Source organism: Denticeps clupeoides, chromosome 18 (assembly GCF_900700375.1).
Source record: "Denticeps clupeoides chromosome 18, fDenClu1.1, whole genome shotgun sequence".
In the NCBI taxonomy this organism is placed as follows: domain Eukaryota; kingdom Metazoa; phylum Chordata; class Actinopteri; order Clupeiformes; family Denticipitidae; genus Denticeps; species Denticeps clupeoides.
The window spans coordinates 2,884,343-2,898,031 of record NC_041724.1 but is presented as its reverse complement, the minus strand read 5'-3'; the positions used below and the strand labels follow the sequence as shown (position 1 = coordinate 2,898,031).

At 45.5% G+C, this 13,689-nt stretch overlaps 2 protein-coding genes across 3 annotated transcripts; one reads left to right on the top strand and one right to left on the bottom strand.

Moving 5' to 3' along the window:
- Positions 1–8: 8 nt before the first annotated feature.
- LOC114768006 (soluble guanylate cyclase 88E-like) lies at positions 9–7,303 on the bottom strand. The gene is made up of 18 exons (XM_028960030.1): positions 7,184–7,303; positions 6,901–7,041; positions 6,386–6,525; positions 5,707–5,841; positions 5,491–5,614; positions 5,267–5,386; positions 5,056–5,140; positions 4,886–4,972; positions 4,621–4,738; positions 4,132–4,261; positions 2,513–2,659; positions 2,070–2,216; positions 1,830–1,986; positions 1,560–1,669; positions 1,365–1,454; positions 610–756; positions 357–497; positions 9–239 (listed from the first exon to the last, which is right to left on the bottom strand). Exons 1-18 carry the CDS (start codon positions 7,301–7,303, stop codon positions 90–92), a joined length of 2,289 nt encoding a protein of 762 aa, XP_028815863.1. The 3' UTR covers positions 9–89.
- A 917-nt stretch (positions 7,304–8,220) lies between these two features.
- Positions 8,221–11,841, top strand: LOC114768323 (myozenin-2-like). 2 transcript variants are annotated; one of them, XM_028960541.1, is made up of 6 exons: positions 8,221–8,338; positions 8,482–8,578; positions 9,443–9,603; positions 10,000–10,150; positions 10,216–10,399; positions 11,361–11,841. In XM_028960541.1, the coding sequence occupies exons 2-6, from the start codon at positions 8,488–8,490 to the stop codon at positions 11,542–11,544; spliced, it is 771 nt and encodes a 256-aa protein (XP_028816374.1). In that variant the 5' UTR covers positions 8,221–8,338; positions 8,482–8,487; the 3' UTR covers positions 11,545–11,841. The 2 variants fall into 2 exon arrangements, with proteins under 2 accessions (XP_028816374.1, XP_028816375.1); XM_028960542.1 differs by having other exon boundaries at positions 8,268–8,338; positions 8,479–8,578.
- Positions 11,842–13,689: the final 1,848 nt, after the last annotated feature.

The window sequence follows — 13,689 nt, the reverse complement described above, 5'->3', positions numbered from 1 at the left end:
AAAAGAAACATCTGAAACGTGCTTTATTTTTTAACACACAGCTGCACCCGCTGTTCGGTGTACAATTCGGGGTCAGCAGACGGGTGACTTCATGACACGGAACACATGGCACTCTTGTCTGAGCTGCGGGAGTCACATGACCCGTCCGGAGACTCCAAGATCGAGTGCCTGCCGTTGAACTCAGGGGAGTCCAGCTCGGCGTGAGGATCCTGCAGGCTGCTGTCCTGGAGGCCATGAGACTGAAGGTGGGAGGAGGAAAGACCAGATAAAGGAGCATCTACACTTTTCTATCGTCTCCTGGAAACAATTACTGCAGGTGGACATCGTGCAAAGCCTGGTTCCAGACATCTGTTCACCTGTTTGTTGACAGACATCTCCTCCACCCGGCATTCCTCCATGGACTCTTCCAATGAGTTTCCAGAAGGCTCCAACTTAATGCGGTGTGAGCGGATGGACTTCACATCATCCTCATCCTCCCCGGCCACGGAGGGGAAAACCTAAGACAAAACGTCCGACGGGTCAATGGAACTTCAAACCCATTTCCACTTCAAAGGACATTTTTTTAAATGGAAGGGACGTCCAGAGACAAAGGAGTGAAATGAAACATGCCAGCACTTCTTCATCAGTGGGGGGCTCTGGGGCTGAGATGGTGGCCTTGCTAATGGTCTGGGCTTCGAACTGGGGACAGGCAGCCTGGGCGTTCCCATCCTTATCCCTCTTCCCCTTCAACCAGTATGTCTCTATTTCCACGTTACCCTAGACAGACAGACAGACAAACAGACAGATAGTTAGATAGATAGATGGATAGATGTTTACATCTTGTCTGCATTCAGACCCCCTACTGGGAAAATTTCAAGTTAGGATTCTGTTCTGCGTCGTAGTGAAATCGTTATTAAATCACATCATACTGCACGTAAGAACGGCAGTGAATCAGACTGCCTGTAGCCCGGCCGTTTCCTGCAGCACGACTGATTAAACCCTTTGTTATGCAGAATTAAACCCATTGTTACACGGACGGTGGGTAATGGAATTTGCGGAGGCAGGGAAATAATCGGCGTGTTAATCAGAATCTGCTGAGCCTTGACAGAGACGCTTATAATTATTGTTGTGACTTTGAGTTTAGACATGTGATGAATATGAAACGCGCACGTGTGAGATTTTTATTTGGTTTCTTGCATCTACCTTGCCACAGATAACCTAATTTTTTTTTAAATCACAGTAATAAATAAAACAAAGGTTGTTACAACCAGGTTTGTTTTTTTATGATATACTGTGATCAATGTACATATTACACATATTACATTTGTCGTTATTCTGGTACATGAGGGCAATTTAAACTGTGTTAGATGGTGACGAAGACTGACCTTGATTGTGATGGTGCCTCGTCTTTCAAATATGAAGTGGCTGCCCTTCAGGTGCTCATAGGTGGCGCTGCTGAGCTGAATGTGCATCTCCTGTTGACGCATGAAGGAAAAAAATGACAACCTGCTACCATGCAGACGGATTTAAAGATGATTAACGTCTGAGGGTGGTCCTGGTGGTTTCAATGAATGGCTCACCTTGCCATTGGATTCCATGGCTGATGCTGTGTGAACCGTGTCACCATGGAGGCCGTAGCGTGGCATCTTGTGCCCGACAACCCCAGCAACGACCATGCCAGAATGGATGCCTGAAATAGACTCCAACTTAAACACACTGAACAATGTCTACAGTTCCACCATTGGTCGTGTTCTAATGCATCTATTCCTGGAGTTGTTCAGGCCAATTGTTATAAATTCTGAAGAATGCTGCAGAGCTTTTCACCAAAAGACAAACTGCCCAACACTAACCCACTCTAATCTGGATGTTATTGCCATTGGAAGGGTCCTTAAGGTGATCGATGGAGCGCACCATGTCCAGGGCCATGTCACATATGTTATGGGCGTGGTATTTAGTCTTCTCAGGGGCTCCAGCCACCACCATGTAGGCATCGCCAATGGTCTCCACCTGAAACAGGATGTGGGGTCATGCAAACTGACCTGATTCAAGCCCGGCACCCAGATGAAAATGGCCATGTGCACACAGCTGACCTTAAACACGCGGTGCTTCTCGCTGAGCGTGTCAAAGAGGGTGTACATGGTGTTGAGCATGGACACCACCTGCATGGGCGTGATGTGGCTGCAGATGCGCGTGAAGCCCACCACATCGCTGAAGAGGATGGTCACGTCGGGAAACACCTTCGCGACGAGACACAGCAACATGCAAATTCTCCTCACAAGCCACCATGCGATATTTAACTTTTTTGACATTTCGAGCATTTGGCAGACGACCCTTATCCAGAACACCTCACAATCAGTAGTTACAGGGACAGACCCCAGGGTTAAGTGTCTTCCTTGGGGACACGATGGTAGTAAGCGAGGTTTGAACCTGTGACTTTGTAGTCTTCTGGTTCATAGGAGAGTTTTTTTTACCCGCCAAGCTACTACCACCCCCATCAGAGTTCAGTTATAGGTAATCTCGTGCACTCACTCACTTCACACGTGTTGACGGCCGGCTCGCCTTTACGAAGCCTCTTGGCCACCGGTTTGGGGATCATCCTGTACAAGAGGTCGTCTGTCTTCTTCATCTCGTAGTCCAGCATCTTCATGCTTTCCTCAAGCTTACTGGACTTCTTTTGTTCCTGTGGAGCAAGGCCAAAACAGTCGTCTCTGGTATGGATTCGTCCAAAAACATTTTTTGACCTCAAACGAAAACCGGCTGAACTAAAGATTTTTCCGCTAAGTGAACTTTACTATCATCTCACCAAGTACATAGAGAGACAAAAGACATAATGCAGGTCAAGACAAACCAGACGAAAAAGAATCAGCAATATCATAATATAACAGTGTATGGTGTATATTCAGTGTTGGGAAGGTTACTTTTAAAATGTATTCCACTAAAGATTACAGAATACACACCCCAGAATGTAGTTTGTAACGTATTCTGAATACTTTGGATTACTTAGTATATTGTCATGCTTTTTCCAACTACATAAATGTAGCAATCACAGTTAAAAAAAAAACATTTCTTTATTTATAAAGCTGAAAAGTGGAAGAGTATTAGACAAACATAAAATTGGCCATTGAAAAGTATTTACAGTTATGGTCACTAAAAAAAAATCAGCATTTTCAATGACCCTCTTCCTGATTAGGACAAAAAAGGTAATATATAAAACAATTCTCAAAAATTAAAAATCTACATTTTTGGCATTTACTGTCAATATTATTTTTCCACAAATAATTAAAAAAAAAATACTAAAGATCCTTCAATACAAATCAGATATTTTAAACTTGACAATGACAAAATGCACTTTAAACTTTGCCACCAGATATAATTTTAAACACAAGACAATATATGTTTCAACCCAACCCAGCAACATTACTTCATGGCCATTTAACAAAGGCAGCAAGATCCATCTAAGGTGTCAGTGCTGAACTGTTTTGTTGAAAAACTGAAATCCCCCCCAAAATGCAATAATTGGCTAACAATTGCCATAAACATATGAGGTGCTGCTTTTCTAATGCTTGCAAAAAACAAACACTAAGTTTACAAAAGAATGAGGTTACGAGCCTTAGCAGTGAACAATACCAAGATATTTATTATAAAAATGATTATAAAAATGCATGAATTAATTATTCCTTGCATTCATACTATGTGTACTTGGAGAAAATTGAACATTTTGCGAAAACGTTTGGCACTATTACGTGAACTATTACGCACACTTATGCTTGCTCTGGAACGGGCAGATGGCTTTTGCGCACGCGGTGCTGCCCGGCCGGGTCGTTCTGGTGCCAGCGGATCAGACCGCCGTGTAATCCATTTATTTCAGCAAAGTAACTGTATTCTGATTATCACTCATTTAAGCGGTAACTGTAACGAAATACAGTTACTCATATTTTGTATTCTAAATATGTAACGCTGGCACATGTATTCAGTTACTCCCCAACACTGTGTATATTTAGTATATGCAGTATATAATATTATATGATAATAAAAGTAGTAGTAATAGTAATATGTCATGTGATAATGATAATAACACAGCAGCACAGTGTGAGGTGGTGAGAGATGTATCAAAGTGCAGTGTGCAATTGTTGGAGACCTCAGGAACCACACCTGGATCAGGGCCCTCTTCAGCTCCTCCGACTGCTGAGTGCCAGCGAGAACCAGGTCCCTGCTGGAGTCGTGCATGCTGAGGTCATTAATGTAGAGCCCCGTCTTAAACATGGCGCTCAGGCTCTCCATCCTATATACACAAATATACACATATACACATGTTCACTTTCCTGTTAACGCGCATTTCGGAGACTCTTAAAGGTCCCATGACATAAACCATTTCTTTTTTATGTTTTTATATCGGCTTTAGTGTCCCCTAACACTGTATCTGAAGGCTCTTTCCGAAATTCAGGCGTGGTGCAGAATTACAGCAACTTTGATCCAGTCCCACAACAAGATTTCCATTAGCCTTAAATGCTAATGAGGAGGAGAGAGGTGGGACGAGGAGGAGAGCGGCCTATAGAAGTTGAGGGGGTATTTGCGGTGTCATGGGAACTTTAATCCAAAGCAGTTGTGATCAGTCAACAGGCAAGGATGATTCTCTCTTACACAGGGGTCCCGAGGAAAATAATGGACTCCCATTCAGGCATGTATCTCATCTGACCCTTCAACTTCAGACAGCGGCTCCCATCTCCCCAGCTCTCCATGGCGTTGGCACTGTTCCCATCTGACAAGCGGAGAGTCAGGAAAATACGACCTGAGATACATAACTTTCCACTCCATCTCTATTCCTGGTCCTACTGGCACAACTAAAGCATGCTGCTGTAGCTTTAAACAGAGCCACTGACTGGTTTCTTCCCAGTACAGGAGCTACCTTTGTAGTCGTCGCCAATGATGGACTGGAAAGCCATGAGCTCCACATCCACGTCTGCTGTGCGGTTGGCGTTCTCGTAATCAGAGTCTTCAGCATGGGAGAAAAAAACCACCCCTGTTATCCTTGCATCGTCTGCAAGTTCTAAAGCTTTTCAAATTGTCTGAACTCACTCTGGACTCGGTTGTGAAGGTTTCTTTCCCTTTTCACTGGTTCCTTGGACATGATCTCAAACAGGTTGTTGGGATGGGAGATAATCTGTTTAAAAAAAAAAACACATTTCTGTTAAATGTTGTTCCAACTTGAAAAAAGCAAATAACCAATGAGAAATCTGTTGAAATGTTTCAACATAAAACGCTCTTGCCAGGGCCAGCATTTCCTCACCATGTTCCAGGTAAATTCCACCAGTGGCCGAGCCAGCAGAAAGGCATCGTTAATCTTCTTTCCATCAAGATCCGGGAAGACCGTTGCTAGACCTGAGCCAACGTTGTGAACCACCATGTCCTGCAGAGTCAATATATATATATATATATATATATATGGATATATATGATATATATATATAAAAACAACTGGAGGAAAATGGAGAGATCAGAGAGCAACCATACCTGTCTGAAGACAATGTTGAAAGGAAAAACTTCAAAGAAGAAATCACTGGTGATTGGCAGGATCTCCTGCTCCTCCTCATCCTCTTTCAGAATGTAGCGGTAGGCGGAGTTGTCAAAGTTTAATCTACGAATGGAGAATCGGCGCAGGGTTCACTGTCTGACACATGCTGCTGTCGGTCAGCGTCTGCCAGCGATGCGCGGTGCAGGAGAACCGACCTCATGGTGACGTGGGAGTAGTCTCCCACCAGCTGCTCGGACAGGACCTCCACGTGGATGTCCGTGTCGTAGAACTGCTTGCCCATCTGCCGCAGCTGCCCCATGGCGTAGTGCAGGTAGCCCTTCCTCTTACTCCTGCCAACATTCGTCATTGATCAGTCAACCAATCATGCTCCTGCGTTAACTGCAAACTTGCTACAGTCACCACACAACCGCTAGAGATAAATTACCATGGTGGTGCAAAGCATTTACATTTACAGCATTACCAGACGCCCTTATCCAGAGCGGCTTACAATCAGTAGTGACAGGGACAGTCCCCCCCTGGAGACACTCAGGGTTAAGTGTCCTGCTCAGGGACACAATGGTAGTAAGTGGGGGTTTGAACCTGGGTCTTCTGGTTCATAGGAGAGTCTGTTACCCGCTAGGCTTCTACCACCCTAAAGCAATCATGTTCATCGATAGACAGAACAAATTACAGAAAAAATCAACAATGTCGGAGGAAATAAATCTTCTCAACAGCTTTAAGCATTCAAATCCTGAACCCCCTTGATCAAGGTACCGTCCCCACACACTGCTCCCCGGGCGCCTTTCACACTGTTCACCAGGGAAATGACAAAAACAACCATTTTCATCATTTCACATTGGTCTTGTGTAGTTTATTTCTTTTCTCCTGCAAGACCTGTAGTGAAGCGTGACGCCTGTAGCCGACTCCTCCTGGCAGAAGAATGTGGGTGGCTGGACTTTCGGGTAGCTGAACCGCAGGTACTCGTGGAGGTTGTCCAGTCCGTTCACAAAGTCGCGGACATGTCGACCCAGCACCTGCCCCCGGACGGAACAACACAGAATAAATCGCGCCCACATGCCCTCTTCACGTTAACCACCAATCAGAATCTGCACGTCTGAAAGATTTGGCCATTGACTTTCAGAAAACCTCCCATTCAATTGTTCTAACTGTTGCTAAGAGTACACCCAACGTGGCCTAGAACTTTAACTTTGACATCAAAACACAACTGCAAGAATGGCCTGCACTTTTGTCGTTTTTGTAATGTTCTTTAATAACTTATTATCGGACTTATTATCAGGAACATTTATTGTAAACTTGCCCCCTGAGGGACAAGAAACGGTCTGAAACGAATTGAACCCGTTCTTTTTTACTGTTGGTGTGTGTGAACATCCGATCTGTTCTCGGCCCACCTTGAGGATCCTGTCATAGCCGTACTTCCCCACGAAGCCCAGGAAGTAAACGCCCCAGGAGTTCATGAGCTCGTTGTACGGCGTCCCCGTCACGCCACTCGCAGCTTTGGCAATGCGGGGGATCACGCTCTCACTGTAGACCTGCACGCAAATAAACCCAATTATGTCACATAAATAGGAGACATGTGAGTAACTGTTGAAGTGTCCACTGACGACAGCGATGGATACCGATCTGGGTGGGATAAAATTAAATCCTGGGCGCGGTGGCATGGAAGTCCCTCACCTGGTGGGTGACGAAGGAGTGGAGCCGGACGTCGGCCCTCTCCCTCACCAGCTTCCAGACGTCGTCCCCATACGACTCCTTGATGAAGTCGTGCAAGCTCTCGCACAGCAGCCCGTACATCCTGAGGGGAGCGAAGCCACATGTAATACCTGACAGGGGTCTCCGGAGTTTAGCCACGATCGTGAACGGTCAGGAGGGAAAGCAGACGTGTGAAACATGCTGTCGTGTTTTATTTTACGAGAGATACCTCGGCTCCGGTCGATCCCAGCGGCTCCTGAATAGAATCAGTGCTTCAGCTTCACTCAGACACAGAGGTTTTTCCTTAAAAGCCAACCTACTGACATGAGCACTTGAGCGTCAGCGGTGGGGCATTGTCCCCGCTGTCACCTGCCACGGCCTGGTGGCTGAGTGCTCCACCCCCAGCTGACAGGAGCAGACTTGGTCTCTGACCAGGTCTCAGAAGCACCTGCTCTCTGGAGAAAACTTTCCTACAGTCAGTGCAGGTCAGAACCAGGTGAGTACAGAACACAGCAACCTTTCTAAGCGTTAAACTTTCACAAAGAACATCATTAAATGTCATCTTCTGGGTGTCAAGAATAATCAGAAATCTACAACAGCCTGCAACCTTGGAGTAACAATAGACAACCAACTATATAAGAAATAAAGGTTGTTGTAAACTAGTAAACTTCTCATTCACTCTGAGCCATTATTGCGGCTCTGTTCACCAGGCAGCATGAACCCCCCCCCCATGTCTGGTTCATCGTCTGTTCCTACACTCTCATCAATTCTGCTGGAGTCTCGGGCCGCAAAATGGAATTTGCGAATACGCGACCTCAGTCACGACCTCCTGCGTGACAGCGGTTCAGAGGTCACCAATACCTGGACTTACGGCTGACTGCCCTCACACACAAACAAGCACGGCTACACTGGGCCCAGGCGCCGTCACCTGTTCTCCAGATCGGATTTTTATTTTCGGGGATATGGGGTTACAGGGGTGTAAATCCCGGCCCGCCCCTACTCCTTCGCCCCCCCTGCAGGCTAAAATTACCCTGGTGATGTAAGCCTCAGGAGATGCCAAGACTATACAAAGCGTGACAGGGGCAGGTCTGGGAGACACCAGAAACCCGGCCAGGCAAACCCCAGACGGAGGCACAGGTACGGAGTTGGGTTTGGGTCGGTAATTAAGCATGATCAAAGCAGAGCTGCATGGAAACTGTTACAGTGCCGTCCACGTCGCGCCACCATTAAGCTTCGGTTTCAGCTGCTCGGCCCAGTTACAGATGTTTCTTCCTCAGCAGCGGCCGATGGCGACGATGGTGATGCACGGGATGCACGATGACCTGGCAAAGCGGAGGCAGCAGCAGGCGCTGGCGCTCAGCAGAGAGGCTCGAGGAGGTGAGGCATGCTGCTCCGCGCCATTTCTATTATATTTCTCCAGGCAGTGTTCCCGAAAAGAGCAATTTCAAATATCTTCTGCCAGCATTGCATCACCGACCATTTGGAAAAGGATTTTAAAACTGGGCCATGATGACCATCATCTAGGCGCAGTCCTGTAAATTTCTCATTATCTACTGTCCAACTGATTGACTTTGGGTTCAACCATAAAACCCACCAAACTCAAAAAGTCTGGATAATTGACATCGTGTGAGTTTCAAATCAAATCAACCCGCCTCTGCAGTAGACGCACCAAACGCGTCTTGAGGGGTTTCTATTTAATTCACTATGTTGACCTGTCAACTGTGGCTATTCTTGTTGGTGACGTAGGTTGGCTAGAAACATCTGAACGTTCCCCTCACTGCTGCCACCTGAGCCAGTAGATGATGTCACCTCGGTCGTTCTGTGTGTCTCCAGACCTTCTTTTTCCTGATAAATGACCTCCTGAGTTTTAGATGTTTAGATGGCGACAGCAGCGGCATTTTTCTCGCCGCTGCTGATGAGGCTGCAGGAACCAATGTGCCAAACCTGCCACCATCAAACTTCCTCTTGTACCACGTTGGCCTATTTATAGACGCGCTGGCCGTCCAGGCAACAGAACATCCACAACAAACAGGAGGCGGCTTTTCATCACAATCCGCCGAGGCCATTTTAAATCATGCGCGTCTTAATGTCCTAATCCCTGAGAGATGCATCTGCAATTAAAAGACCCTGCAGACGCGGTAATACCCAGTTCAAGGTGCAGGTCAGGGTTTATTTCGTAACGCTGTGACGTTTATTCCCGAATTATGAATAAGTGGCCTTTTGTGCAACTGTGTGCATCAGAAAAGCTGGACCTGGGAAGGAAAGTCAGCACGCCCAAAGACCTGCAGATGGAAGAGCTGAACCTGTCGTCCAACAGAGGGTCCCGGATGTTCCAGGAGAGGCAGAGGAGGGTGGAGCGCTTCACCCTCGAAAGCACAGCGGGCCCAGCCGCTGGTATATATGTAAGACACGGCACTTCATAATGCAGCTCACGGACGCAATGGAAGGTTGCAAAAAAAATGAACAGAAATGACGGGAAATTTCAGAAAGTGGATCATGTGTTTGTGTTTACCATTTAAAAATGCTTCTAGTCTAGGACTACACTCAATCCAGGAGCCTTGGTCAAGGATTCGAATCGCAACATTCCCATTACGAGTCCGCTTCCTTACCTGCTAGGCCACCAGTGGGGCAGTGGTGGCAGTGGGGTGGCCTAGCGGTTAAGGAAGCGGCCCCGTAATCAGAAGGTTGCCGGTTCGAATCCCGATCCACTGAGGTGCCTGAGTGGACCCATTTCTTTTTAAAGAACTCGAATTTCACGTTTAAACTATATATAACAGCACATTCTATGCATTTTGCAGGAGCAGCAAAACCTGAATCCAACACAGATCGTCCCCGAGTTGAGAGTGGATAAGGAGAATCTCGCCAACATCGTGCCCGGGAAGCACTGCCTTGTCACGACCCTAAAAAACATGGTGGCTAAGAAAGGCAGTCCCAACGTCCTCGCTCCAGGTAACAGCGCTCCTGTCTCAGTCTGGAATCGTCAAGGAGATGAAATCCATACATTTCATTCACAGGCTATTCAGGGCCTCTGAAGGAAATCCCCCGGGAGAAGTTCAACGCCACCGTCATCCCAAAGTCTTACTGCTCACCCTGGCAGGAGGCGCTGGGAGACGACGTGGAGCTGCTGTCCCCTCTAAACGGCCAGCTCCCACAGGCGCAGCAGGCGCTGCAGGCCGCCAACTACAGGTGCTTCAACAGGTGAGGTGGCAGTGCGGTCGTCCCTCTTGAACGTCCAGGATCCTACCCTGGTGGTGAATCGGGCTCTGTATCAACCCAATATTGTCGGTTGATTGCAACTGGGACTACCACAGGACGTGTTTTTTTTTTTTCAAATGGAATTATTTTTGGAATTGATTCTCTCGTCACTGCCCTCAATCAGTTACTGCTTCACTGGTAGAGTCCATAACCAGGAGCCAGTGATGTCTGTGTTTAAAAAAAAACAGATTTGCTTGCATTTTAGCTTGATATATATATTTTTCATTATTCATTCTATTTTATTTATATTAAAATATGATTTTGATCATATGACTTTAACTATGCACAGCCAAAGCAGAGCAGTTCAGGATGCATTTCACTTCATGTTGTAATGCTAGAACTATTCATGTGACAAATGAATCTTGAATCGTGATGGAATGTTGTGTTAGAATTCCATACAACAAAAAAAAAAAAAACCTCTCCAGATTTCAGGGCTGTTCAGCAGCCTGCCATCATACGCTGAAAATAGACTTGATGAGAACTGTGAAAGGTTATCAAATTACCGTCACAATTAGCACTTCGGCCAGCGTCTACTGACCCAAGGCCACATTTCCACTCGGTATTCCAAACTTTGCAAGATGGGCCCGGAATCTGGAAGATATTTCCTGACGATGAGAATTGGGATCGCTTGAGTGTCTTTCGTCATCACTCAGTTTTGTCCTGAGCGCAAGTGCACCAATTGTCCTGGTTTTACTCAAGTAGCCTAGCCTACTCGCACTCGCCTATGAGCCAGAAGACCCAGGTTCAAATCCCACTTACTAGCATTGTGTCCCTGAGCAAGACACTTAACCCTGAGTGTCTCCAGGGGGGGGACTGTCCCTGTAACTACTGATTGTAAGTCGCTCTGGTTAAGGGCGTCTGGTAAACGCTCTAAATGTTATCCTTCATCTCTTCATCCCCCCAGAGCCGCCACGCCCTTCGGAGGTCCCATGACCAGTAAGAGGGTGGTCCCAGTAATGGCCTTCGAGTCGCTGGACACTCAGAACCTCCCCAGCTTCACACCGGACCGCATGGCTCGGCGGCCCAACTTTAACAGAGCCCCCCGGGGATGGGGGACAGACTACAACCCCGAGTCCACCGATCTGTGACTGTGACTGAAGCCGAGTCTGCAGCCGGGTTCTCACAAACACCCAGAAATATTGGGAGACGTGTTTTGAGCCCAACGGCTCCATCATAAACTGTCATTTTATTCACTGTTGGCATGAATCTTTCTGCCATCAAAAAAAAAAAAAAGTATAAAACTTTGTTCAAGAGTCATCTTTTGACATCAAAGTTTTTACGATAAATGCATGTTTTTTTTGGGTCATTTAATGTATTTGAAATGTTCCTAACAGCATGACAGTATTTATTTGTGACATAAATAAATAGCCGACCTGTCATACCACCTTCATGTGTCCCTGAAATGGATAATACAAAGTCTTACAATGTCCACATTTGATTCAAGACCGGATAAAATCATACAGGAATGTAAAGAGATTAAATCATTAGACAATGCCTTTCAGCTAGCCTCACAAACAGCACCACCTATGGTCTAATGTTAAACACTGCAAAGATTTCTATCATTTTTTCAAAATCCCACTAATGAACAATAGCATGGTGTATTTTTAACGAGTGGATCCAGATTTACATAAAAAATTAAATGTGTTGATGCCCTCACCTCCAAATGTAAAATGTGGCCCTCACCTCCAAATGTAAAATAACTTAAGCTCATTGAATATCTACCTATTAGAAAAAAAAGTGAAATGTTACAATTCCACATTCATTTCCACACTTGATGTTAAAATCTGCACTAATAAACACACAGCCCGTTCTTTACTGCCGCTCGGGCTGTTCAGCAGATGGCGCTCCGCTAGGTTCACAAGGCCAGAGACATTTCGCACAAAAGATCTTTCAAAAAGGCTTTCTAAGTTGGAGCTGTCTTGCTAACATTAGGTTTTACTTCAATAAATGAGAACGACTTTGTTAAATGGTGGCATCTCAACTGAGCTTTGGTGGACATGTGGCGTCATTTCGGTATAAAGTTGTGTAGAATCAGCCGTTTTGGTTAAAACACACGGACTGCAACGAAACGACGCCACTCTCATTACATGCTGGATAATGGTCCGTTGCAGATGAACAAGCTTCAGTTTAATTTTCTTCCAATTTACCTGATGGTGCTTAAATTCCGTTCACACTGGACCAAATATGGACCAATTATTATTAATTTACATGACTATTAATGACTATTAATATTTAAAATTACATGATTAATATACCAAACATGTAATGCTTGATTTTCTGATAGCTGAGAAAGTAATAAATAGTGGTGCTTCGTCTAGCGATACATGATTTATGGATATGTAATTTAAAAGCTATACAGAAGGCTACTGATATTCTTCTTCTTCTTCGCAGAATCAACAATATCGCGATTTCAGGGCAATCGTGGACAACATCTGTTGAAAGTGAAGCGCTTCTCTCTCATTCGGTTTAAATTCCCCCCTGCTGGTTCCGAATGAACATGCTTTCTGAATGTCATTTCGCCATCCTACGAGCAGATGTTGTTCTGTTCTCATCATCTCCATTACTGCTGCTGATTAAAAAAAGTTAAAATCAGAAAGATGCTTATTATTAAGTAAGGGTGCCGTATATTAAAGATGAATTCCAGGTTTTGGGTTAAGCTCTGCATTTTTTTTATACACAGTATATCTGGCCTACTGTGGTTTCTGGAAGAAATTCGGTTTAAAGTATACGCTTGGAAACTGTGATGTTGTGATGTTCTGCTGGGAGAGAAAAAAAAAAAGGAGCAACATATGAAAAAAAAAAAAAATTAAAAATGAAATCCCCAGACTGCAATTCCCAGCGTTTGTGCTCATGTTTGATGTGGCGCGCAGGCGGAAATGAAAACAGTGAAGCCGCTCCTGGGAAAGCAGCGAGGTACATGAAATGGCTGATGTACGAGGGGAGGTTCTGCTGCAGTGTGCATCTGCGTAGATCCACGTCTGTCTGTCTGTCAGCGGGAGACGCTCTTTCCCTCGCCAGCCTCCATTTGTCTTTGATTCGCAGTGTAGCTCTGTGAAGCAGGAACACAGGAGCCTGCTGACTGCACAAGGTCAAGATCCATTTGCTCCAGAACTACGTTAGAAGGGTCATCATGGGCCATGGAGTCCATTAAAAATGCTAATTATCACCAAACAATGAGTGCATATATCATCTAAACACTGATTTCATACTAGGGCTGGGCAATAATCCAAAAA